The following is a 24,268-nucleotide window of genomic DNA, read 5'->3' as shown; positions in this document are numbered from 1 at the left end:
GCCCCTCATGGTCAAATCTGCCCACTGCACAGAATGTACGAGGTTATCCTGGATCTCCGAGTGGGCGCCCAGGGACCTGACCCCTCAGGGTCTCCCGGGGTCCCGGGCACGTCCTGGACGCCGGGCGCTGCCAGATTACGTGACTGTGGGATGAGGAAGATCGCCGCGCGGGTGAGCCCCCGCTGCCGGCCTGTGCTCACCCTGGTAGGGCACGTCCACGCGCGGCTGGGCAGCACCGATGCCCGTCAGGACATGGGGGTCTGAGGGGAGGGTCTTGACCACGTTCCCGTGGTGCTTCAGCAGAGTCTGCGCCGTCTCCAGCTCCGAGACACCTGCTGGCACCACCAGGCGGTCCTGGACTTCAGGTGCAGGGGCCAGTCAGAGGTGGTGTGATAAGTCTCTGCCAGGACCAGAGGACAGGGCTGCTGAGGAGGCTGCTGCAGGTGGAGTGGGGGGCGGGGGTTAGGGGATGCAGGGGGGCTGGGGGACACAGGATGGTGGGTGGGGTGGGAGGCCTACCTCCAGTTTGAGGTGCGATTCTCTTCCCCCCAGCTCCTTTCAATCAGGACTGTGGAGGGGGGGTGCTCAGCACTACTGGGCAGGGAAGCAAAGAAGGAAACCAGGGGTGTTGGGCAGCAGGTCCCAGACATTTGAATCTCACTAGTCTAACGGTACCTGCCACTCCCCCCCCCCCCCCCCACGGTGTAATGACATTAAACTCGCCACCACTTCCCAGTGTGGGGGGGGCGGCGGGCATGGCAGCGGGCGGGGGCGGAGGGAGGAGCCTTCTCAGCACCAGACCCAAAGGATGTGCTCTCAGGGCCCAGGACAGGGCACAGGCCACCCGTCTGGCTGCTAACTAGTTTGTTTCACTATCACTTGTAACACTCTGAGGTCACTCGGTTAGAGCGCAGGCCCCATACCCCAAGGTGACAGGTTCCATTCCCCAGGCAGGGCACAAACCAGAATCAGCCAATGAATGTGTCAGCAAGTGGAGCAACAAGTAAACAAACCCACATTCTCTCTCTCTCCCCCTACCTTCCCCCCGCCTCTAAAATCAGTCAATTTTTTTAAAATATGGCTAATCTGAGAAATAATTCATGAATTCTAACAGTCTAATTCAAGTGTCTTGAGTGGTTTTGGGGCCCCACCTCAGCACGATGGAGAAGCCAGCAGCGCTAAGCACAGCTAGGCACCTGGGGTTCGCAGCTGGCAGCACGTTGGCGTTTATCTGGACAGCGGGGTTCCTGTTCCTGGGAGTTCCTTTGACTCCCTCCCCGGGCAAGGGCAATTCTGGCGCCTCTCTTCCCAAAGCAAAGGGGCAGCCAGGGAGGCTGACGCGAGCAGCTGGCTCTGGGAGTGATCTGCTCTGGGATCTGGTGGATTTGGGGGCCCCGTCAACAAGAAGGCTAACTAATAGGATGGAGGGTTCCAAGTGCCTGCCCTGCCCACGGGGCAGAGATTTTTGCGGGCCTAACAGTAAGCCAACAGATCTGACCCCTCGGCCCGAGGGAAATCCACAGTTGAAGTGGAGGGAGAGAGCAAAGAGGGAACCTGAGAAGGGAGAAGCCACAGGGTCGAAATCCTAGCCCCCCTGAAGGGAGTGTCGGGATTGGGGGTCAGGCTGAAGGAAACGGTGGCATGCACTCGAACGAGGAGAGAATGGAGTTTAAGGCGCTGCACCCGGAGCCCCACTCATCCTAGCAGCCGTCTGGCATTTCCCGTTTCCTTTTAACACTGGAGGAAAGCGTGGCTTCAAGAGGCTGCTTGTTGCGGGTCCTGTTAGCCAAGAGTCACTGGCAGGAAAAGTGGGCTCCGCGCGGCGGCGGCTGCTAGAAAGCACTTGGAGGAATAAGGTTCTTCGGAGCTCCCTGCTCTTCGGAAAAGTCCTGCTGTCCCTTCAAGGCCTAGCAGAGGGGGGAGTAGGTTTGAGGGAGCGACCCCCCCGCCTCCCGCCCAGCTAGAGACCCGCCTCCGTCAGGACCCCAGGCCAAGGGAAAACGCTAGGGCGCACGCGCAAGGCCGCGCATGCGCGAGGGGAAGGAAACGGCGCCCTTTTTCAAGACTGACGCTGTGGGCGGGCGCGCGAGACGGGAAGGGGCGGAGAGGGGCGGAGAGGGGCGGGGCGGGGCGGAGAGGGGCGGGGCGAGGCAGGTCCCGGCGGGAGGGTCCCGTGGTTGCTGCTGCACCACAGGCATTTGCGCTCCGGAGGCGCGATGGGCAAAGTCAAGGCCCGGCGGTGGACCGCAGTAAAAGCGGTAGTCAACCTGGCCATCCTCTTGCTCCAGTCCGGTGAGTGGCGGCCTTCCCCGGAGTCCCCGCGGGGACTAGGCGGGCGCTGGGGTGTCCGAGGTCCCAGGACTTTGGGGCCGGATGGCAGGGTGTGGCCCGAGGCGACTGCAAGTTCTGTTCGGGCTGGGGGTTGAGTGACAGGGCCTAGAAACGCAGCGATCGGACCTTGTCTGGGAGAGAGAGCTGTCACTGCATCTGCAGGTCCCCCTGGGGTGGGCCGGCAGCAACTTGGACTGTCTGGTGCGGGGATGACGCTTGGAAGGAGACGGAAGGACTCCAGCTCGTTCACCCGAACCCGCGCAGTTTCCTTCTTTCTCTGGAGTTCTTTTTAAGCCCCACTGCCCCCCATCGCGGCTCCCCTTCCCACGGAGTGTTCCCCGGAAGGGTGTGCCGGGGCAGGGGAGACGGACCCACCTGCCCAACCACTAGTTTGGCCGAGGCGCGCGGCTCCTCTCCCAGCAGCGTGGGCGAGCTGGCCGGGCAGAGGTGGGCCGGGGAGAGGGCGGAAAGAAGTGTCGGTAGGCGACGGTCTCACAGAAAGAGTCCTCAGTAGGGCGGCCGGTGCGCCTTTCCTCCTGCTTCAACGCATAAAAGAACTACTTTGTGTGTAGAGCTGACCTTATATCCCCGTCACCTGTCTTCTAATCGTCACAACAGCCTCATAGTATTGGTTTCATTGCGCTCATTTTTATCTCCCTACCCTCATAAACCCTTCCACACACAGGGCCCTAGTTAAGTGATAGCCAAACTCCTGGAGCATAGTAATAACCCCCTTAACTAGCTTTTTTGTGCGCCTTGGAGTTTTCCATCAGGGACCCCGTAGCACTTCCTAGCAGGTCAACCCTCCATCTCCATTCTGCATTCAGCATTGACGGTGTGCCTGACCGGTGCCTTCTTCTCCCGGGTACCGCCTAGGGGGAGGGGCTGAACTCTGCTCACAGTACCTCCTTGCTAAGACGTAGAAGTGAATGTAAGAGAGGTTACACGGGATGTGTTTAATGTGCGTGGGGCATGCCGTGGGAGAGGACAAAGAAGTGTCCTTAGCTGATGGCCTCACTTCACATATCTTTTGTGAAACGGACTTCCTGAAAGGGAGAGCATTTGACTGTGTCCTCTGGGGACAGGTGGTTTGTAGACATGCCATGGTGTAGGGCAAGATTCCAGGAGGAAAGCAGGTAAGAAAGGGCCACACAGTGTACAGGGGGAGACTGGGCAACACAGAATCATTTGGTGTCACTGCAGAGGAAGTGTGTCCCCTTGAGCTGGAGGCCCCACACGGAGCCCTAAAGGTCCCCTTTGGGAGTTTGGATTTTCTTCTCCAGGCAAAGGAGAAGTCTTCTGGAGCCTGTCAGGCCCAGAACCATGCACTTAGGAAGAATAATCTGGCAAGAGCCGAGAGGAGGGACTGCGGTTGAGAGGAAGTGAGGGCAGACACCATCACAGGGCGCAAGGAGCTGGGAGGCTGTCGCAGGCCGGGGACTACAGGGCAGGGGGAGGGACCCATACAGAGTTGATCTCTCCCCAGTCCCAGAATGCACCTTTGGTGACTGTTGCCTGAACTGAAAACCCAGTTTACTCAAGTCCCATATCCTCCAGCAAGATTCTCTGAACAGTTCTGTCACAGGGGCATCTGCCACCTAGTTCACGTATTCATTCAGAGGTCATGTCATTCGGCAAGCATGAATGTCACCTGCTCTGAATAGGCCATGCCCCGACAAGGCCGAATGGATGGTGTACCCCACAGAAGGGGAGCCCTTTGGGGTGGAGCCTGCCTCCCTAGGGGAGCTGCCTGCCAGTGACTGACAGCACCAGCTCTGCAGTCAGACCCCAGGGTCTGCCTAGCTTCAGACCCCGACCCCACTCCTCACCAGAGTCATAACTTCTTTAAAGTTACCCCACTTCCGTGTGCCTCGTGCCTCAGTATCTTTGCCTTTGAAGAGAGAGAGAGGGAGAACCACTCATGTGAGAGAAAGGATAATAACCGTATCCACTTCATAGAATAATTGTGAACATCAGTCATTCAATAAATACTTGAGGGTCAGCTCTGGGTCAGACACTGTACAAGGGACTGAGGATGCAGCTCAGAGCAGACTCCTCCCTGCCTTTGGGAAGGTTATGTTAAGGTGGGGAAGAGAGTAAGTCACTGAATGAGTAACTATGTGCATATGGAGTTCATTTACCGACTGATGATGCAGAAGAAAGGGGAGGGGAAGTGGTTAAGATTTCCTTTTAAGTGTTAAAAACTTGGGAACATTGTAAATGTTTAGAAGAGCTGCCAAAAATAATACGGTGAACATTTTTGGTCACATTTGGTTTACTTCTCTTTTTTTGTACCTACATGCATATACTTAACATTTGTTTATGCTAAACCATTTGAGGGTTGCAGCTCCTCCAAATATTTCATCATGTGTCTTCTAGGAAGACCCTTGTCTCGTCATAGAGCCCAGAAGCCAAAGACAGCTCCTGCTGCATTTGGAAGCCATGCCTCTTTAATCCCCTTTAACCTAAAACTTGTTAACTTTGTGTGTGTGTGTATTTTGTGATGTCAACAGTTTTGAAGGATCTGTTGTTTGATACAATGTCTCTCGATTTGGATTGTCTGTTTCCTTGTGTCTATCATTGGACACTTTCTGGGACAGGAGTTTTCTGTAGTGCATCTCGTGGGTGGCGGAAGCAGCCCAGTTGTCTCATTACTGGAGATGTTAGCATCGGTTATTTGGTTCAGGTGAGTTTCATCAGCTTTCCTTATTGCAGAGGCACCTTTCCCCCTTTGTAAGCAGTACATGATTTATTAGGTGACACTTCAAGATGGTGTGATTATCCTGTTCCCCTGAGCCCATTATCATTATTTGTAGATGGCAACTCTATGTCCATTATAGATTATTGACAATTTTTAAAGATTTTACTTTATTTTTAGAGAGAAGGGAAGGGAGGGAGAAAGAGAGGGAGAGAAACATCAACGTGTGGTTGCCTCTCATGTGTCTCTTACTGGGGGACCCGGCCCACAACCCAGGCATGTGCCCTGACTGGGAATCGATCCGGTGACCCTTTGCTTTGCAGGCCTGCGTTCAATCCACTGAGCTACACCAGCCGGGGTACATTGTTGACATTCTTCAGTAATGAAGAACCTCAGCACCTCCCTTTTTCATTTCATTGGTTTATTATTAGTCTGGACTCACGGATGTCTTCTAAGGCAGTATCCTGTGTTGTCCATTCTGATGTTCAGTGATCCCAGATTTGCAAGTGGGATCCCCTACAGGCTTTAGCTCCCTTTTGCCATGTTTCCGAGAATTTTTGAGTGCTTCCTCTTTTTCTGGCACAGAAAGAAGTCTGGCCTCCTTTCCTACCTTCCCTGCCTCACCCGTGGATTCGGAGATTTCCTTGTTCCTTTTAGTGGGGGTGGTATTCGGAAAACGCTCTGAGTGCTAGGCATGCTCAAGGTGCTGGACTCGTTGTTCCAGGGCCTGCCTGTTGCCAGAGCTTGGAAACAGAGTTTACCCAGAGTCGTGGGTGCATTGTGTTACGGCTGAGGCTAATCCAGTCATTCGATTCTTCTTCCTTCTCCTCCCTTCCACCTGTGCATCTTGCTTCTCCACTGTGAAAATACACTGAGGCTTATTAGCGTCAGCATATTTTCCTAATTTGTGTGGAAATGTACTGAAGTTTAGTAGCATCAGTATATTTTCCTGATTCATGTTAAACACAAAATAGCTTCATAATTGCTATACCATTACCACCACCAAGCACAAACGTTACTAAATACAGTTCAAGATTTCCTTGCTGTCCTTTCTATTTTTCCCACTGGATATGTACAGAATACTGGATTTTAATATTACTTGAGTCAACCTTTTTCTTTCCTTCTGTATGATTATGTTATCAATTTGTATATAGTTGCATTAATAGGTTTGTTTATTCAACTTCAGTTTTTTCCCCTTGCTTTAATTTTTAAATATGTAATATACTAACATTCGAATCACAGCTATATGAAAAGAGGTGCTCAGTGAAATCCTGTTGTCTCCCTCCACTCCCCCCCCAGCATATAACTTGATTCTGTTTTGTCTTCCTTGTTTTTGTTTGCTGATATAAACTGATACATATATTTATTTCTAAGTCCTTTTCTTAAACAGCAGGTAACATACACTATATCCTTTTTTGTACCTTGCTTTTGTCAATTAACCACGTGTCTGGAAAATCATTCTCTGTCACTTCATAGAAATCACCTTCATTCCTTTTGCACAGCTGCCTGGTGTCCCATGGGGTGGAAGTATGACATTGCATTTGGCCACTCTTCAGTGGTTAGCATTTTGTATACTGTGGGCAGGAGAGGGTCTCTTTAAAAGGCGGCAGTGTAGACTTAAGAAAGCGAGGGAGCAGGCTAGTAACCCAGTAACCCAGGCCGAGAGGATGGCAGCAAAGCTCTGGGAAAGGCTTCAAGCATTTAAGGAACTTCACGGAGATAATTTTACCAGAAGGTATTAGGAAATGAAGTTGTAAAAGCAGCCAAGACTGGATCCTAGAGATGACATTTTGTGGGCCCTTTAAAAACTGTGACGTTTTTACTCCCAGCAACACGGAAAGGTTTGGAGGGTTTTGCACAGGAGTGAAACCGTGATGCCTGGAGTGATTAAATGAATTACTCTGGGTGCTGGGTGGAGAACAGCCTGTGGAGCCCGAGGAGCAAAGGAGCAGCGCGGGGCAGGTTCAGTTCGGTTGGGAGGCTGCAGGAACACCGCAGAGAAGAATCAAGACTCTGGGGCAGGCGAGAAGTGGGAGATACTGGGATGTGTTCTGAAGGTAGAGCAGGCAGGATTTTGGTGCGGGATTGCGTCAGCGGCTTGTTGATATGTGTACTGGGCAAGTAGCAAGTTCAAAAACAGGAACTGTTACTGTATTAGCTCTTTTCAGCAGAGCCTGCCCTAGTCTGATGCTCTCCACCTTTTATGGATCCCCTTTCTTGTCAGCAGTCCCTCCAACTAGCGTTCGGTTCCTTGTATGCAGGAGCCAAGGCATATACCACTTCTCTAAAAATTCCTTCCATTGAAAAAGCAATTCCTACCTTTTGCAACGGCATGTATGGAAATGGAGAATATTATGCCAAGTGAAATAAGCCAGTCAGTGAAAGACAAATATCATATGATCTCACCTATTAGAGGAATCTAATGAATAAAATAAACTAATGAGCAAAATTGAACCAGAGGCATGGAAACATGGGACAGACTGACAGAGACCAGAGGGGAGTGTGTGTGTGTGGGGGGATAATGGTGGAAAGAAGAGGAAGGGACGAGTCAGAGAACCTGTGTGAATGACCGCGGACAGGGACAACAGTGTGGGAATGGGCTGTGGGAGCAGGGCGTGGCCTGGGTGGAGGAGGGCAAAGGGGGAAAAATTGGGACAACTGTAAAATAATAACAATAAATTAAAAAAAAAAACAAAAAATTCCTTTATGTATTGGAAAACATCTGAACAATGAGATAATGCCGTATTTGTCGAGCATATCTCCATTTTAAATTATCTCATGTTATTATGTGAGACTTACTCATGAACTTGGCTGTGGTCGAGATTCAGAGAGCCTGTGGAAGTTATGCTCAGCGTTGCAGTGGGGTGTGAATCGCAACAGCAGCCATGAGTTAGGCGCATGCTCCATGCTGGGTGCTGCGCTCAGTAGTTTACATTTTTGTTTTCATTTCATTGTCACATCTTTTTTTTAGATTTTATTTCTTTATCTTTAGAGAGAGGGGAAGGGAGGGAGAAAGGGAGAGAAACATCGATGTACAAGAGAAACTTTGATCGGTTGTCTCTCACACGCCCCCAGCTGGGGACCCGGCCCAGAATCCAGGCATGTGCCCTGACTGGGAATCAAACCGGTGACCTTCCAGTTTGCAGGCTGGCACTCAACCCACTGAGCCACACCAGTCAGGGCATCACACCATATTTTTAAAGTCAGGGACTATTAAAGAGAACAACGCTTAGGCTAAATACCTTGTTTCTAGTTCACACAGCAGGCGTGTGTCAGAGTGTGCTAGAACCCTGGTGTCTGGCTCAGTTCCTGCTTCCCTGACCCAAGATTATGTAAATAAGTGTCTGTTTGAACCTTGGCTGAAGCCATCGGCAGTCTCTTTACGTGACCTGTGTACATTGTCCAGTATAACATTGCGCAGGCATGTGAAATTATATAGGGCAGCACAGTGACTGACCGCGTCGGACTCTCTTTGTATCATAATCTGCAGCAGGAACGTGGGAAAACCTCTGGGCCATGGAATTCAGAATGGTAGTTATTTACATATTTATTTATTAACACTTTGCCCTAGTTATACTCTCTCTACACCCACAGCTCACTCCTAAATACGTAATTTTGCGTAATTCCAATAACATTATAATGTTTATGAAAAGAATAGTAATCTCATAATATCCCCTAATTTCTACCCTCACTCAGATTTCCTCACTTCTCACAAGAATGTCTTTTTGAAATAACAAAACAAAAGAGGGTCTAGTCAAATTTTACACATGGCATTTGGTGCTATGTTTTTGGTGTAATTTTGATAGGTATCTTTTAGAAATTTCAAAGAGACTTGGGACCACTTTTCAAGAACTAGATCTAGGAATTCGTGCCATTGCCCTCAGTCACACTAACGTTTCTTTAGCGAAAACAGACTTTGAGGGGGAAGTGTTGGTTTCTCTGTTTAAAAGCAGACAGTCTGTCTGTATCCATCAGCCCCGACTGGCACAGGTGTTCTGTCTTTGACTTCTTCTCATTTGTTTCTTCTCGAGAAGGAAACTTTTTACAGCTTTCCCTCGAGGGCACGGCTCCTTAGATTCTGCAGCGACACGTCAAACTTGCTCAGGGTGGAAGGTGGAACCAGGACACCTCCCATTCCGTGTGCTCAGGCAGATGGAGGTTTGAATATAAGATAGTTAGTCTGGGACCCTCCCCAGCTCAGTGCCAGAGACCATGTTAGCAGCTCCTCTTTGGAGGTGGCTTCTGTGTCAGTCCGCCAGCCTCCAAGGAAAATGCCTGTCAGTTTCTCCATAGGCCCGATCCTGCCCTTTGGCTTCTTCCCCTTGTCCCTTAGCCTTTCACTTATCAGCTGCTGCTGGTCAGCTCTTACGCTATGACCCTAGGGCTCTAAAGGAAAGCAGTGGGGGTGAAGGTAAACCATGGCCCAGACTCACTGAAATAAATTCATGTCTGCCCTCTGCACCCAACTGGGAGCCGTTAATCCCAAGGTCTATCCTTGGTATCATTGGCAAATATATTTTCCAACACGGCTGGTTCCGTTTTCTTTTTGCTGATGTTTTCTTTAGCCGTGCAGAAGCCTTTTAATTTGATGAGGTCCCATTTGTTTACTCTTTCCTTTATGTCCCTTGCTGTAGGGGACATATCAGTGAAAATAATGCCGTGTGAAACATCTGAAAATTTCCTGCTTATGTTCTCCTCTAGGACTTTTGTGGTATCGTGACTTATTTTTAAGTCTTTTATACATCTTGAGTTTATTTTTGTGTATGGTGTAAGTCGGTGGTTGAGTTTCATTTTTTTGCATGTAGTTGTTCAGCTCTCCCAACACTATTTGTTGAAGAGGCTGTTTTTACTCCATTTTATGCTCCTGCCCGTTTTGTCAGATATTCATTGACCATAGAGACATTGATTTACCTCTGGGCTCTCTATTCTGTTCCATTGATCAATGTGTCTGGTCTTATGCCAGTACCAGACTGTTTTTATGATAGTGGCCTTGTAATATAGTTTGATATTGGGTATTGTGATCTCTCCCACTTTGTTCTTCTTTCTCAAAATTGCTGAGGCTATTTGGGATTGTTTATGGTTCCGTATAAAATTTTGAAATGTTTGTTCTATGTCTGTGAAATATGTCATTGGTATTTTAATAGGGATTGTGTTGAATCTATAAGTTGCTTTGGGTAGTATGGACATATTGATGATGTTAATTCTTCCAATCCACGAACACAGTATATGTTTCCATTCGTGTCTTTCTTGATTTCTTTCTTCAGTGCTGTGTAGTTTTCTGAGTACAGGTCTTTTACCTCCTTGATTAGGTTTATTCTTCGGTACTTTATTTTTCTTGCTTCTATAGCAATAGGGATTTTTTTTTCTTGATTTCTGTTTCTGATATTTTGTTGTTGGTATACAAAAATGCCTTCAATTTCTGAATATTGACTTTGTATCCCCCTGTTTTGCCAAACTCACTCACTAGGTTGAGTAGTTTTTTGGTGGAATCTATAGGATTCTCTATGTACACTATCATGTCATCTGTAAACATTCACAGTTTTACTTCCTCCTTTCCAGTTTGGATGCCTTTTCTTTTTCTTATCTGATCTCTGTGGCTAGAACTTTGATCTCCAGAATATGTAAAGAACTCACATGACTCCACTCCAGGAAGACAAACAACCCAATTAAAAAAATGAGCAAAGGACTTGAACAGACACTTCTCCAAGGAGGACACACAAAGGGCCCAGAGACCTATGAAGGATGCTCAGCATCACTGGCCAGCAGGGACACGCAAATTAAAACCACAATAAGATACCACTTCACACCGGTCAGAATGACCATCATAAACAAATCAACAAACAGCAAGTGCTGGTGAGGTTGTGGGGAAAAGGGAACTCTAGTACACTGTTGGTGTGATTGCAGACTGGTGCAGCCACTGTAGAAAACAGTACGGAATTTCCTCAAAAACCAAAAAGTGGAACTGCCTTTTGACCTGGCAATTCAACTGCTGGGACTATACCCTAAGAATTGTGAAACACCAATTCAAAAGAAACTATGCACCCCAATGTTCATAGCAGCACAACTTATAATAGCCAAGTGCTGGAAACAGCCTAAGTGCCCCTCAGTAAATGAGTGGATCAGAAAAACCGCAGTACATTTACACAATGGAATACAATGCAGCAGAAAGAAAGAAGGAGCTCCTATGCTTCGTGACAGCGTGGATGGAACTGGAGAGCAGTATGCTAAGTGAAATAAGCCAGGCGGTGACAGAGAAATACCATATGATCTCACCTATAAGTGGAACCTAATAAAACAAACAAGCAAGCAAAATAGAACCAGAGACATGGAAATAAAGAACAAATGGACAGTGACCAGAGGGGAGGGGGGGCAGGGATAACAGGGGAAAGAAGGGGAGGGGTCATTAAGGAACACGGATAAAACACTCATGGACAAGGACAATGGCTGGGGGAGTGGAATATGGGAGGTGTGGGGGTGGGTAGGGCAGGGGGAGAGAAATGGGGTGCAAATGGGGACCACTGTAAATGAACAACAGTTTAAAAAAACAAACAAAACAAAGGTCTATCCTTTATGACCTTCATCTTTTCTGTCAATCAATTCTCCATCTGAGGGACCCAAATTATTCTGATAGGCTCGTTCTTAGGAAACAAGCCCCTTCGGGTTCCTAGTGACAGTCACTTTCTTTTCATAACGTTTCCAAAATGTCTGTTGGGATTAGAGCCTGAACTTCGATCAAGCTCACTGGTAGTTTCTTGAAAGTTTCCCCATATAACAGTTAAAAACTAGAAAAAAAATCAAGGTTAATATGCACATTCATCAAATAATACAGATTAATAAGAAAGTAATTCTTACGGGCTATGTCATAAATTAGTTGTGATAGTTGAGCTAATAAATGGACAATAAAAGGGATTGTAAAGACTTTTAATGAAATGACCAATAGTATATTGAAATACCTTGAATCAGACTTTAGAGAATAGATTTTAAAAGACTTACAGAGTCTTAAATTGCTGTAGTAAGAACCTTGTTCCCCAAAGAAGGCTGTAGGTCGCAATTATGTTCTAAGATAGGTAAGTCAAAGCCACCTGCAGCTTTTGAGCGTGATGGGTTGTGGATATCCTGAAAGCGCAGGCTAAGTTGTGCTGTTCAAAGAGAAATACAACATGACACAGGTGAAATTCACTTTAATAATAGGTTTCATTTAACCTAATATAGCCACTGTATTTTCCCTTCAACATGTAGTTGATACAAGTGAGAGATTTTGACATTCCCTTTTTCATACTTAATCTTCAGCGTCTGGTTAGTGTTTTACATTCACATCTCATTTCGGATTGACCACTCCCTGTGCTCACAGGCCCCCTGTGGTTAGTGGCTGCTGAGGTGGGCCGCCCCGGGAAGCAGCCGGGAAAGGAGAAAGTACCAGAAAAGGAGAGTGTACTCTCATAACAGAAGATGGAAAAGCCCAAAAGGAAGTTGATTCAGAGAATCAACTGGATTCTAGTTGTGCTCACCCAGGAGGCGAGGAGTGGCTTTGACAGCGGAGGGCATAGGGAGGGCAGGTTCTGGGGAGTTTCTGGGACGGGGGGCCCAGGCATGGATTGCTTTCTGGGAGTCAGGAGACTGCAGTTTCCGTGTGAAATAGACTGAGACAGCGAACAGTGCTGTTGTAGCCAAGACCAGTGGATTTCTGCCTTTAGCAACCACGGAAACAGAAATTACTGACTGGGGACTGGGTGGGGGTGGAACCACCCTGGGAAGACCGAGGCAGCCCGCTTGGTGGCTACAGCGCAGGCTTCAGAGACGCACCCGCCAGTGTCCGGACCCCAGCTCTGTCCCGGACCAGCTCAGTGACTCGGGGAGCTTCCGAGCCTCTCTGAGTCCCAGGTTCCTCTCTGACCCCGTGGTTCTCTCTTTGGAATGCTCTTCCCCATATTCCCATGTCCGCTTCTTCACTTTTTCTGGGCCCTGCTCACACACCAGCCATGACTACCTGGCATAGAATAGCAACCCTCTTTAGTACCTCTGCAGTACTCTGCCTCACTTTTCTCAGTGGCATTTAATGTCGCCCAACATAAAGATACTTCTCCATTGTTTGTGTTTCTGCCCCAGTCACTCTATTGGAGACTGCGAGAGGGCGGGGTTTAGTGTTTGCGTACGGCCCTATCCTGACTTTGTTGCAGTGCCTGGGACATAGGATGGGTGCAGTATATACGTTATTGGATGAGTGAAAGTATGAATAATAAGACAACCTCATGGAGTTGAGTTGAAGAGCAAATGAATGAAAATCAATCGATTGATCATTTGATCGATCTAACTTTTTAGAACAGTTGCTTGGCACACAGTAAGCCCCAAACTATAGTGAATGTTTGTGCTGCTGCTATATTGTTACATATCAAACTAGGTTAAAGAAACAAGTCTGCACTAAAACTTCCTTAATCATCTACGTGCCTGGTGAGCATATTTCGGCCCTGAAATGGGGACGTGGGGTCTGACTAATCTGAGAATATTTGTGAGCTCACTAAGGCAGGTCCTTGACCCTGCACTGGCCTAGTCATTTTGGGAGCGGCCACTCTTCTGTACCCGAAGGGCTGGGCACAGGGCTGTCCCCTGTGTACAAACAGGCACTTTGTTTTCCAGACCTCCAGCTCTCTAGTCCTCCAAGTGGGTGTCTGCTGAAAGTGAGATGCAATTTTAGAGAAGTGAGAGGGTCCAGGCTTCCGTCCCAAACGACCGTGTCTGCCTCAAGACCCTGCTGTCTCCAGGCTCCAACGATGCTTCAGCCAGTTGCCTGATGATGCAATGCATACTGGGGGAACCCCAAGCTTATATACATTTGGGTAACGAAACTTTTAGGGGATTTTTTCTTCCCACCAAATAAGTTTCTACCTTAACTCCAACTATCTGTAGGTCATAGGAACTATAAAACTATTTTAGAGAGAAAAAGAAGTCTTCTAGAAATCACGTTCATTTCTAAGAGAAACCTTTTCTCCAGTCCTAGAAGAGGGGTTAGCTTGTCTCAAGAAAGTGGCACCAATGCCAAGTTGCGTCTCCTCACACCTCAGACAGGCTGTTAACTAGGATTGGGGGCTGACACCCCTGAGTGGGTACAGGCTTATCAGGTGCAGTGCCCTGATCCCCACTGCACTTAATGGGTGATACCTTGTTCAACTTGCAGGGGAACAGGGACAAAGGGAACATCTCAAAAGGAAGAGCAGTGGGACAGGGGAGGGGAATGGGGAGCCTGCAGCCCCTCCAGTCTGGCTTTGGTGCTGGAAGCGGGTGGGGAAAGAAAGGGGCCTGTTGTGACTGCATCTGAGGGCTCCTGGGCCTTTATTCTTCAGCTCCAGGTAAACATCCCCGCACGTCTCCCAGCTGAGTCATGGCCCTTCGGCCAGGTTCTGCAGCAGTTTGGGTGGCGCAGAACTCACGGCCTGGGGCGCCTCAGATTTGCTGTTCAGCCAGGAAGCCCTGGCTTTTGGACCACATTTAAAGTGTATTTTAATCAGTTTTGTTAATTCACTTAACAAATATTTACTGAGTTTCCCCGTGACTTCTTTGATGGCTCCTTGGATGGATGGATGGGTGGATGGACAGATTTACTTTGGCTTTTCTCCCTCCCTGCATTCGAGTCTCTCTTGTCCCCTTTCCCCCCTCACTTTTTCACATCTCACTTTTTTTTTTTTACTTTTTAAATTAAATCTATTGGGGCGACATTGGTTAATAAAATTATATAGGTTTCAGGCATACAGTTCTATAACACATCACCTGTACATTGTATTGTGTGTTCACCGCCCCGAGTCAAGTCTCCTTCCGTCACCACTTATCCCCCCTTTACCAGCTTCTACCCCCAGCCCCATTCCCTCTGTAATCACCACACTGTTGTCTGTGTCTGAGAGTTTTTGTTTTGTTTTTGCTTAATCCCTTCACCTTTTCCACCCCGCCCCACAACCCACCTCCCTGTAACAGCTTTCAGTCTGTTCTCTACCTCTGCTTCTGTTTCTGTTTTGTTTGCAAGTTTGTTTTATTCATTAGACTCCACATATGACTGAAATTATATGGAACTTGTCTTTCTCCATCCATGCTGTTGCACAGGGAAAGACGGCCTTATTTTTTATGGCTGCAATGTATTCCGCTGTGTAAATGTACCACAGCTTCTTGATCCACGCATCTACTGGTGGACTTGGGCTGCTTTCACATCTTGGCTGTTATAGATAATGCTGCAGTGAACACAGGGTGCATATAGCCTTTCAAGTTAGTGTTTTGGGTTTCTTTGGATAAACACTTAGAAATGGAATTGCTGGGGTTTAAGGTAGTTTTATTTTTTATTTTTTGCGGCAACCCCATACTGTTTTCCACAGTGGCTGCACCAATCTGCATTCCCTTTCCTCCACATCCTAGCCAGCACTTGTCTGTTGGTTTATTGCTGATAGCTATTCTGACACATGTAAGGTGATATCTCATTGTGGTTTTAATTTGTATTTCTCTGATATTAATGACACTGAATATTTTTTCATTTGTCTGTTGAGCAATTATGTCGTCTTTGGACAAGTGTCTGTTCAGGTCCTTTGCCCATTTTTAATTGGATTGTTTGGGAGGCTTTTTGGTGTTGAGTTGTGTAAGTCTTTTATACATTTTGGACATTAACCCCTTATTACAGGTATCATTGGTGGATATGTTCTCCAATCCAGTGGGGTATCTTTTTATTTTGTTGATGGTTTCCTTTGCTGTGGAAAAAAACTTTGTAGTTTGATGTAGTCCCATTTATTTTTTCTTTTATTTCCCTTGCCCAAGGGTATATATCAGAAAATACATTGCTGTGAGAAATGACTGTGTAAGTTTTTTTGTAGGATTTTTATCTTTTTGAGTCTGACATTTAAGTCTTTAATCCATTTCAAGTTTATTCTTGTGTGCGATGTAAGAAGGTGGTCTAGTTTCTTTTTTTTTTTTTTTTTGCATGTATCTGTCCAATTTTCCTAACATCATTTATTGAATAGACTATCTTTCACCCATTCTATGTTTTTGCTTCCTTTGTCAAATATTAATTGACCATAAAGGCATGGGTTTATTTCTGGGCTCTTTATTCTGTTCCATTGATGTTTATGTCTGTTTTTATGCCAGTACCATACTGTTTTGATTACTGTGGCCTGATAGTATAGTTTGATATCAGGTAGTATGATTTCCTCCCACTTGGTTCTTTTTTCTCAAGATCACTGTGGCAATTTGAGATCTTTTGTGGTTCCATATAGATTTTTGGAATATTTGTTCTAGTTCTGTGAAATATGTCATTGGTATCTTGATAGGAATTGCATTGAAGCTATAGATTGCTTTGGGTAGTGTGGACATTTTCATTATTTTAATTCTTCCTATCCGTGAACATGGTATGTGCTTCCACTTATTTGTATCCTTTTCAATTTCTTTCTTCAGTGTCTTATAATTTTCTGAGTATAGGTCTTTTACATTTTTGGTTACATTTATGCCTAGGTATTTTGTTCTTTTTGAAGTAATCATGAATGGGATTTTATTCTTAATTTCCCTTTCTAATAGTTCATTACTGGTGCATAAAAATGCAACTGTTTTCTGGATATTAATTCTGTATCCTGCTGCTTGACTGAATTCATTAACCAGTTGTAGTAGTTTCTGGGTGGAGTCTTTGGGATTCTCTATGTACAGCATCATTTCATCTGCAAATAATGGCAGTTTTACTGTTTCCTTTCTAATTTGGTTGCCTTTTATTTCTTCTTCTTGTCCAATTGCTGTGCTAGGACTTCCGGTACTATGTTGAATAAGAGGGGTGGAAGCAGACATCCCTGTCTTGTTCCTGGTCTTAAGGAAAACGCTTGTAGTTTTTGCCCAGCGAGTATGATGCTGGCTGCAGATTGGTCATATATGGCCTTTATTACATTGAGGTGTATTCCCTCTATTCCCACTTTGCTGAGAGGTTTTATCATAAATGGGTGCTGGATATTTATCAAATGCTTTTTCTGCATCTATCGATGTGATCATGTGATTTTTATCCTTCATTTTATTTATGTGGTGTATCACATTTATTGATTCCCAGATATTGTAACAGCCTTGCAACCCTGGAATAAATCCCACTTGATCATGGTGTATGATTGCTTTAATACATGGCTGGATCCAGTTTTCTAATATTTTTAAATTTTCTATTGATTGATTGTAGAGAGAAAGAGAGGAAAGGAGAGAGAGAGAGGAATTAAGAGGGAGATCAGTTTGTTGTTCCATTTTTTTATGCATTCATTGGTCGACTCTTTCATGTGCCCTTACCAGGGATCAAACCCACAACTTTGGCGTATAAGGACAATTCTCTAACCAGTTGAACCAGTGAGCCTCTGAATGTTCGCTAATATTTTGTTGAGGACTTTAGCATTATGTTCATTGGGATGTTGGCCTATAATTTTATTCCTTTGTAATGTCTTTTTCTGATTTTAGAATTAGGATAATGCTGGTCTCTTAAAATGAGCTTGGGAATCTTCCCTTCTCTTGAATTTTTGGAACAGTTTGAGAAAGGTAGGTGTTAGTTCTTCTTTGAATGTTGGGTGAAATTCACCTGTGAAGTCCAGTCCAGGGCTTTTGTTTGTTGTGAGTTTTTTGATTACTGCTTCAATTTCATTAATTGTACTCTGTTCAGATTTCCTGATTCTTCCTGATTTAGTTTTGGAAGATTGTATGTTTCCAGGAATTTATCCATTTTGTCCAGATTGTTCAATTTGTTGTCAATTTTTTTCACAATCCTTTATAAAAAAAATATTTTCTCTCACTTCTTTGTATTTCTTTCATGTCAGTTATTACTTCTCTCTCATTTCTGACTTTATATATTTGGGTGCTCACTGTTTTTTTCCTTGGTAAGTCTGGCTAAAGGTTTGTCAAACTTGTTTATCTTTTCAGAGAACTAGCTCTTATCTTCATTGATCTTTTGCAATGTTTTTTTAGACTGTATTTTGTTTATTTCTGCTCTGATCTTTATTATTTCCTATCTTTAATTAACTTTGGGCTTTGTTTGTTATATTTTTTTAAGTGTAAATTTAGATTTTTTTCTTGTTCCTTGAGGTAGGCCTGTAATGCTATGGGTTTCCTTCTGGGGACTGATTTCCCTGCGTCCCCTAGATTTTGGGCTGTTGTGTCCTCATTTTCATTTGTTTCAAGGTATCTTTTAGTTTATTCCTTGATCTCATTGTTAACCCATTCATTGTTTAGTAACAGGTTATTTAGCCTCTATGTCTTCATATATTTTTCAGTCTTTTTCTTGTGATTGATTTTCAGTTTCATACCGTTGTGGTCAGAGAAGATGTTTGATGTGGTTTCAGTCTTCTTAAATTTATTGAGACTTGACTTGTTTCCTAACACATGGTCTCTCTGAAAAAGGTTCCATGTGCACTTGAAAAGCACATGTATTCTGTTACTTCGGGATGAAATGCTCTGCAGATATCAGTTAGATTCACTTGATCTAGTGTGTCGTTGAAGCCCACTGTTTTCTTGTTGATTTTCTTTTCGGAAGATCGATCCATTGATGGCCCTGGGGCATTAAAATCCCCTCCTCTGACTGTGCTACTGGCAGTCTCTTCCTTCCTGTCCATCAACATTTGCTTTACATATTTAAGTGTTCCTGTGTTGGGTGCGCAAATGTTTATAGGAGTTACAGCCTTGTTAGATTGATCTTTTTATCATTATTTAGTGTCCTTCTTTGTCTCTTACTACAGCCTTGATTTAAAGGTTTATTTTGTCAGATATAAATATTGCTACCCAAGCTTTTTTTTTCCTCTCCATTTTCATGAAATATTTTTTCATCCCTTTACTTTCAGTCTGTGTGTATCACTCGCTCTGAGGTGGGTCTGTGGTAGACAGGGTACAGCTGAGTCTTGCTCTGTTATCCATTCAGTTACTCTGTCTTTTGATTGGAGCATTTAAGCTATTTACGCATGTTAAGGACCAGGCTGCACACCGAGGTCACCTTTTACCAGCACCAGGCCCAGAGGCAGGTCACTGAAAGTTCCGAGGCACCCTGAGGTCCGCCTTTGTCTGCCCCTGCTTGGCAGGCGCAGTCACTAAGAGAGCCTGTGGTGGCACTCAGGGTGCACGAGGCAGGTAGTTCCCAGGTGAGTCACGAGGCAGGAGTGAGTGGTGTTTCCCAGATGGATAAGGGTTCAAAGTCCGTGCCAGTGCTGCACCTGAGGCCTCTCAGCAATTGTCCCCACATATACCAAGTCTAGATGCCGCCCAGTGGCGCTCACACACCTTTGTACTGGGGTGGGGTGCCGGGAAGTGCTCAGGGTCGGGCCAGCAGTTTGTCACGTCCACACAGATGGAGATTTGGCCGTGTGAGAGGGGGTTCTGCTTAGTCCGGGCACGCGAGGGAGAAAATCCGTATCTCCCCTTTTACTTGCCATTATACACAGTGTACACTTTCAGGCCTTCCTTTCAACTTCATTCCTTATGGTCTTTAATTATGAAACCCTGTCTTATTTTCCTTGGTGACATCTTTAAAGAAATAAGTAGCTAGATAAAAACCACACGCACACTTGGGTTTGAACTTGGGTTCCCATGAAACGTTTTGGAGATTTGAGTTCCTCACTATCTTGCTCAATCAAACCTCCATAAACTCACCTCCATGAGGTGGGGTCTGGGAGAGGGGCACAGTGGGCTGCTCTCTGAGGTCCTCACTAGCCCTGACGTTCCGTGATCCGGGGACCGCTGAACTTGGTGCCCCACCGAGGTATCAGAGGTGTGCTGGACTCCCAAGCACAGTGGTTTGACTCTTTCATTCCCAGTATTTGCTGTTCCAGTACAGTCTAGGAGTTGCATCTTGAGAAATCCTGTATCATGTCACTGCTTGCATAGTAGCCATCTACTGTGTAGCAGGTCAGCTAAGAAACAGTGGTTAAGGACATTCTGGGGTCAGACTATCGGGGTTCAGATCCAGTTTCACCAACTTAACTAGCAAGTCACTTAACCTTTGAGTTCCTCAGTTCTCTCATCTGCAAAATCGGGTTAAAAATAACCTGCCTAATATGGTTTTTAAGATGATTCACTGAATATATTTGTAGAGCTCTTCCAACAGCGCCCAGTGGACAGTGAGTGTTAGATTAAATAAACTGAACAGGCCCTGGCCAGTGCGGCTCAGTTGGTAGGACAGTCATCCTGTAGACTGAAAGGTCATGGGTTTGATTCCCAGTCAGGGCACATACCCAGATTGCAGGTTTGATCCCCGGTTGGGATGCGTATGAGAAGGCAACCAATTGATGTTTCTCTTTCTCTCTCTCCCCTTCTCTCTCCCTCTCTCTCCCCCTCCCTCCCTCCTTGCCCCGTCTCCTTAATTCACCTCCTTTCCCTGCTCTCTGTCTCCCTCTGTCCCTCCCTTCTTCCTCCCTTCCTGGCTAAAAGCAATGAAAAGAAAAAAAAAGATCCTCTGATGAGGATTAAAAAAATGAATGCATGAGTGAATGAATGAATGAATAAAACTAAACCTGGTTCTCAAGCTAAATCCCAGGACCCAAGTGAAAATGTGCAGAGCAGTTTGTGGCTGGGAGCAGCGGGGGTTCCTTTTCAGTAACCCACTTGTTATGGTGACCGTGTTCTCCAAACAAAAATCAGACACTCCACTTGCAAAATAGTTGGGCTCTACTCTTGGCTTCAAGCCATATAAGAAGAACTATCAAAAATGAGGTATAGTGATAATGTTTTGTGAGGGTACAGCAACAGATTACTTGAAACTGAAGTTGTTTTTAGACAGATGAGCGCTGCCCTTGCAGGCATTAGGTGCAGTACTTTCATATCTTTAGAAAGAAAAGATCATTTAATATTCTTCAAAACAAGTAAACCTCCAATACTTACAACAGAATTACGGCTAGCATGGAATGTCTGCTTAGGTCATCATCACATTAGGGAGGATACATTTTTTCCCCTCCCTCTCTCTCTGCTTTTAGACAGCACACATTCACTCCATGCCCAGTTTTCATACAGCCACGGTCACCTACAGCAGATGCCTTGGTGGCAGCCAGGCTTGCAGAAAGGAAAAGGGGAAAACCTGGCAGAAAGCCTCCTCCATGCCAGCCATTTTGTAAAGTCTCTCTCAGTCTTAATCAGGCCTCAGAAGAATCTGTTGTGGTAAGCATTACGATACTCATTTTTTTTAGCTGAGCAAACCAGCGTCTGCAGGCTTTGAGAGTTCACCCTGGTCCTCTCTGGCTTGGAAGGCTCTGAGGGCCCTTTTCTCGCTGCTCACTGTTACCAGCAAAGCAACCGGCTCCCTGCCAACTGCTTTGTTTCGCTTTTGTTTGCTTGCTCGCTCATTCATTCATTCATTCATTCATGGTGTGCCACCTTTGAGGAAGAACTCATGCCACTTTCTCCTAAGTTTTCATGGGGAATTACGGTATCAGCGGTTTCCTTTAGGGTTAATTTTGGAAGTACAACAGCAGTGATGTTACTGGAGGAAGGAAGTGATGCACAGAGCCGCTACCCGTGTGGTGGTTCTCAACTCTGCCCTCCCCTGTCTGCCCGATGTCTCCGCTTGGGAGCCTCACAGTGTCGGGAACTGCACACATGATCTTCCAGCCCCAGCCTGGCCCTCCTCCCCGGGGTGCCCCACCTTAGGGCGTGACAGCACCACTCACCTTGGGGGAAACAAGCAATTTATGACATGCAACGAACTCTTAAACACTTTGTTGAGAGAAAGACAAGCAACCTAGTAGAAAAAAAAATGACAAAGGATATGAAAAGACAGCTCTCAGAAAAGGCAACCTAGATAATCGACACACAGAAAAGACACTTAAATCTCTCGATGTCAGGAAAATGCAAATTCAAGTAGCAATGAAATGCTACATTATGTCCAAGAGTTAAATGTGCAAAAGAAGTCTCCGAATGCTATTAGGAAAGGGCATCTTGGGCATTACTCATGGAAAGGTACATTGCAAACGTCTTTTTTTTCTTTTAGTGTATTTTATTGATTATGCTGTTACAGTTGTCCCAATTCTTTTCCTTTCGTCTCCCTTCTCCCAGTAGCCCCTTCCCTCCAGCAGCCACCCCTCCTCACCTTAGTCCATGTCCATGGGTCGTGCACGGGAGTTCTTTGGCTTCTCCCTTCCCTACACTGTTCTTCACCTCCCGCTGTCTCGTTCCTACCAGTTATGCTTCTCGATGCCTCCACCATTTTCTCTGCTCTCCCCCTCCCCCCAGCTGATAACCCTCCAGGTGATCCCCATACCTATGATTCTGTTCCTGTTTTGGCCGTTTGCTTCATTTGTTGTTGTTTTTATGTTTCAGATTCAGTTGTTGATAGTTGTGAGTTTGTTGTCATTTCAGTGTTCATAGTTTTGATCTTCTTTTTCTTAAATTAGTTCCTCTAACATTTCACGTAATAAGGGCTTGGCAATGATGAATTCCTTTAGCTTTACCTTCTGGGTACCACTTTATCTGCCCTTCCATTCTAAATGGTAGCTTTGCTGGAGAGAGTAATCTTGATTGTAAGTCCTTGCTTTCCATCACTTTAAATACTTCTCTCCAGCTCCTTCTTGCCCAAAGTTTCTCTTGAGAAATCAGCTGATAGACCTATGGGAACTCCTTTGTAGGTAACTCTCTCCTTTTCTCTTGCTGCTTTTAAGATTCTCTCTTTACCTTTAACCTTTGGCATTTTAATTATGATGTATCTTGGTGTGGGCCTCTTTGGGTCCAACTTTTTTGGAACTCTCTGTGCTTCCTTGACTTGTAGGTCTATTTCCTTCACCAGATTGGGGAAGTTCTCCTTCATTATTTTTTCAAGTAAGTTTTCATTCTCTTGCTCTTCCTCTTCTCTTTCTGGCACCCCTATGATTTGGATGTTGAAGTATTTAAACATCCAAACATGGGTGGGATTCATCCTGGAGGCTCCTAAGCCTCTCTTGATTGTTTTGAATTCTTGTTTCTTCATTCTGTTCTGGGTGAATGCTTGTTTCTTCCTTTTGTTCCAAATCGTTGATTTGAATCCTGGCTTCCTTCCCTCCACTGTTGGTTCCCTGTATATTTTCTTTATTTCACTTTATATAACCTTCACTTCTTCCTTTATTTTGTGCCCATACTCTATCATTTCTCTGAGCATCCTGGTCACCATTGTTTTGAACTTTGCATTTGATAGGTTGGCTATCTTTGTTTTGTTTAGTTCTTTTTCTGGGGTTCTGTTCTGCCTGTTCATTTGGACCATGTTTCTTTGTCTTCTCAATTCGGTAGCCTCCCTGTGTTTGTTTCTGTGTATTAGGTAGAGCTGCTTTGACTCTGTGTGTTGGTAGTACGGCCTAATGTAGTAGGTGTCCTGTAGGGTCCAGTGGCACAGCTTTCCCTATCACCTAAGCTGGGTACTCAAGGTTTGCCTTTTGTGTGGGCTGAGTACACCCTCCTCTTGTAGTTGAGCCTTGGTTGCTGTTGGCAGATCAATGGTAATTATTTACCCAGGCCAGTCAGCTGAAAGGACTAGCTGTGACCACTGACCATCAACCTCTGCCCTCTGTGGAGGATCAGCTGTGCAGGGGCAGGGTGGTGGTGCTCCGATGTGGTCTGCAGCTGTCCACTGGGTGCACAGCCTCTGGGGTTTCCTGGGTGGTGCAGGCCCAGGTCAGCCCCCACCTGTGTTCTGCCGGGGGCCACCTTCTGCCTGAGCTCTGATGCAATCTGATATGGCTGCTACTTGTGGTGGGGGTTGGGGATTCCCAGGTGAAACCAAGTTGTGACTCTAGGCTGGCTGCTGCTAGTGCTGGGCCTGGGGGCGGGGGAGGGGTCACTGACGCCAGCTGTTGCTTGTTTGAGAGGATTTAGGAAGTTGTGAAGCATGAGCCAAGACCAGCCATTCACATGGAAAAGCAGCTTGAGTGGGCCTGTAAGTTGGGTGGGATGGAGTCTCTGGGGATCTCCAAGGCAGGTCAAACAGTGTAGCTCAAAGGCTGATGGAGTCTCAGATGTGGTACCAGCTTGCCGGTTCCTTCTGGATGGGTATGGTTTCTTTAATTCCGTAGTTGTCAGACTTCCTTTCAACTAGATTTTTGACGGTTCTAAGTGATGGTTGTTCAATATTTTAGTTGTAATTTTGATGTGGTTGTGAGAAGAGATGAGCCAATCTGCCTACACTGCCATCTTGACTGGATCTTCACAAAAGTTTGTTTTTGTAGGTGGTGTGACACCGTCTAAGAAAATAAAAAATCTACCCTTTGATTGAGCAACGCTCCAGGTATAGTCTCCCATAGATACAGAACCATAAGTACA

General features: G+C 45.9%; 1 protein-coding gene across 1 annotated transcript in view; it reads left to right on the top strand.

The window, feature by feature from the left end:
* Positions 1-2,151: 2,151 nt before the first annotated feature.
* Positions 2,152-24,268, top strand: part of CD58 (CD58 molecule) — a 37,651-nt gene continuing 15,534 nt past the window's right edge. The window contains exon 1 of the mRNA XM_028502476.2: positions 2,152-2,292. Within this exon, the coding sequence (XP_028358277.2) occupies positions 2,217-2,292 (76 nt within the window). The 5' untranslated portion in view covers positions 2,152-2,216. The remainder of the gene's footprint in view (positions 2,293-24,268) is intronic.

Source organism: Phyllostomus discolor, chromosome 14 (assembly GCF_004126475.2).
Source record: "Phyllostomus discolor isolate MPI-MPIP mPhyDis1 chromosome 14, mPhyDis1.pri.v3, whole genome shotgun sequence".
NCBI classification, from domain to species: domain Eukaryota; kingdom Metazoa; phylum Chordata; class Mammalia; order Chiroptera; family Phyllostomidae; genus Phyllostomus; species Phyllostomus discolor.
Note: the sequence above shows the minus strand (reverse complement) of the source record. Positions and strands in the feature narration are given on the sequence as shown.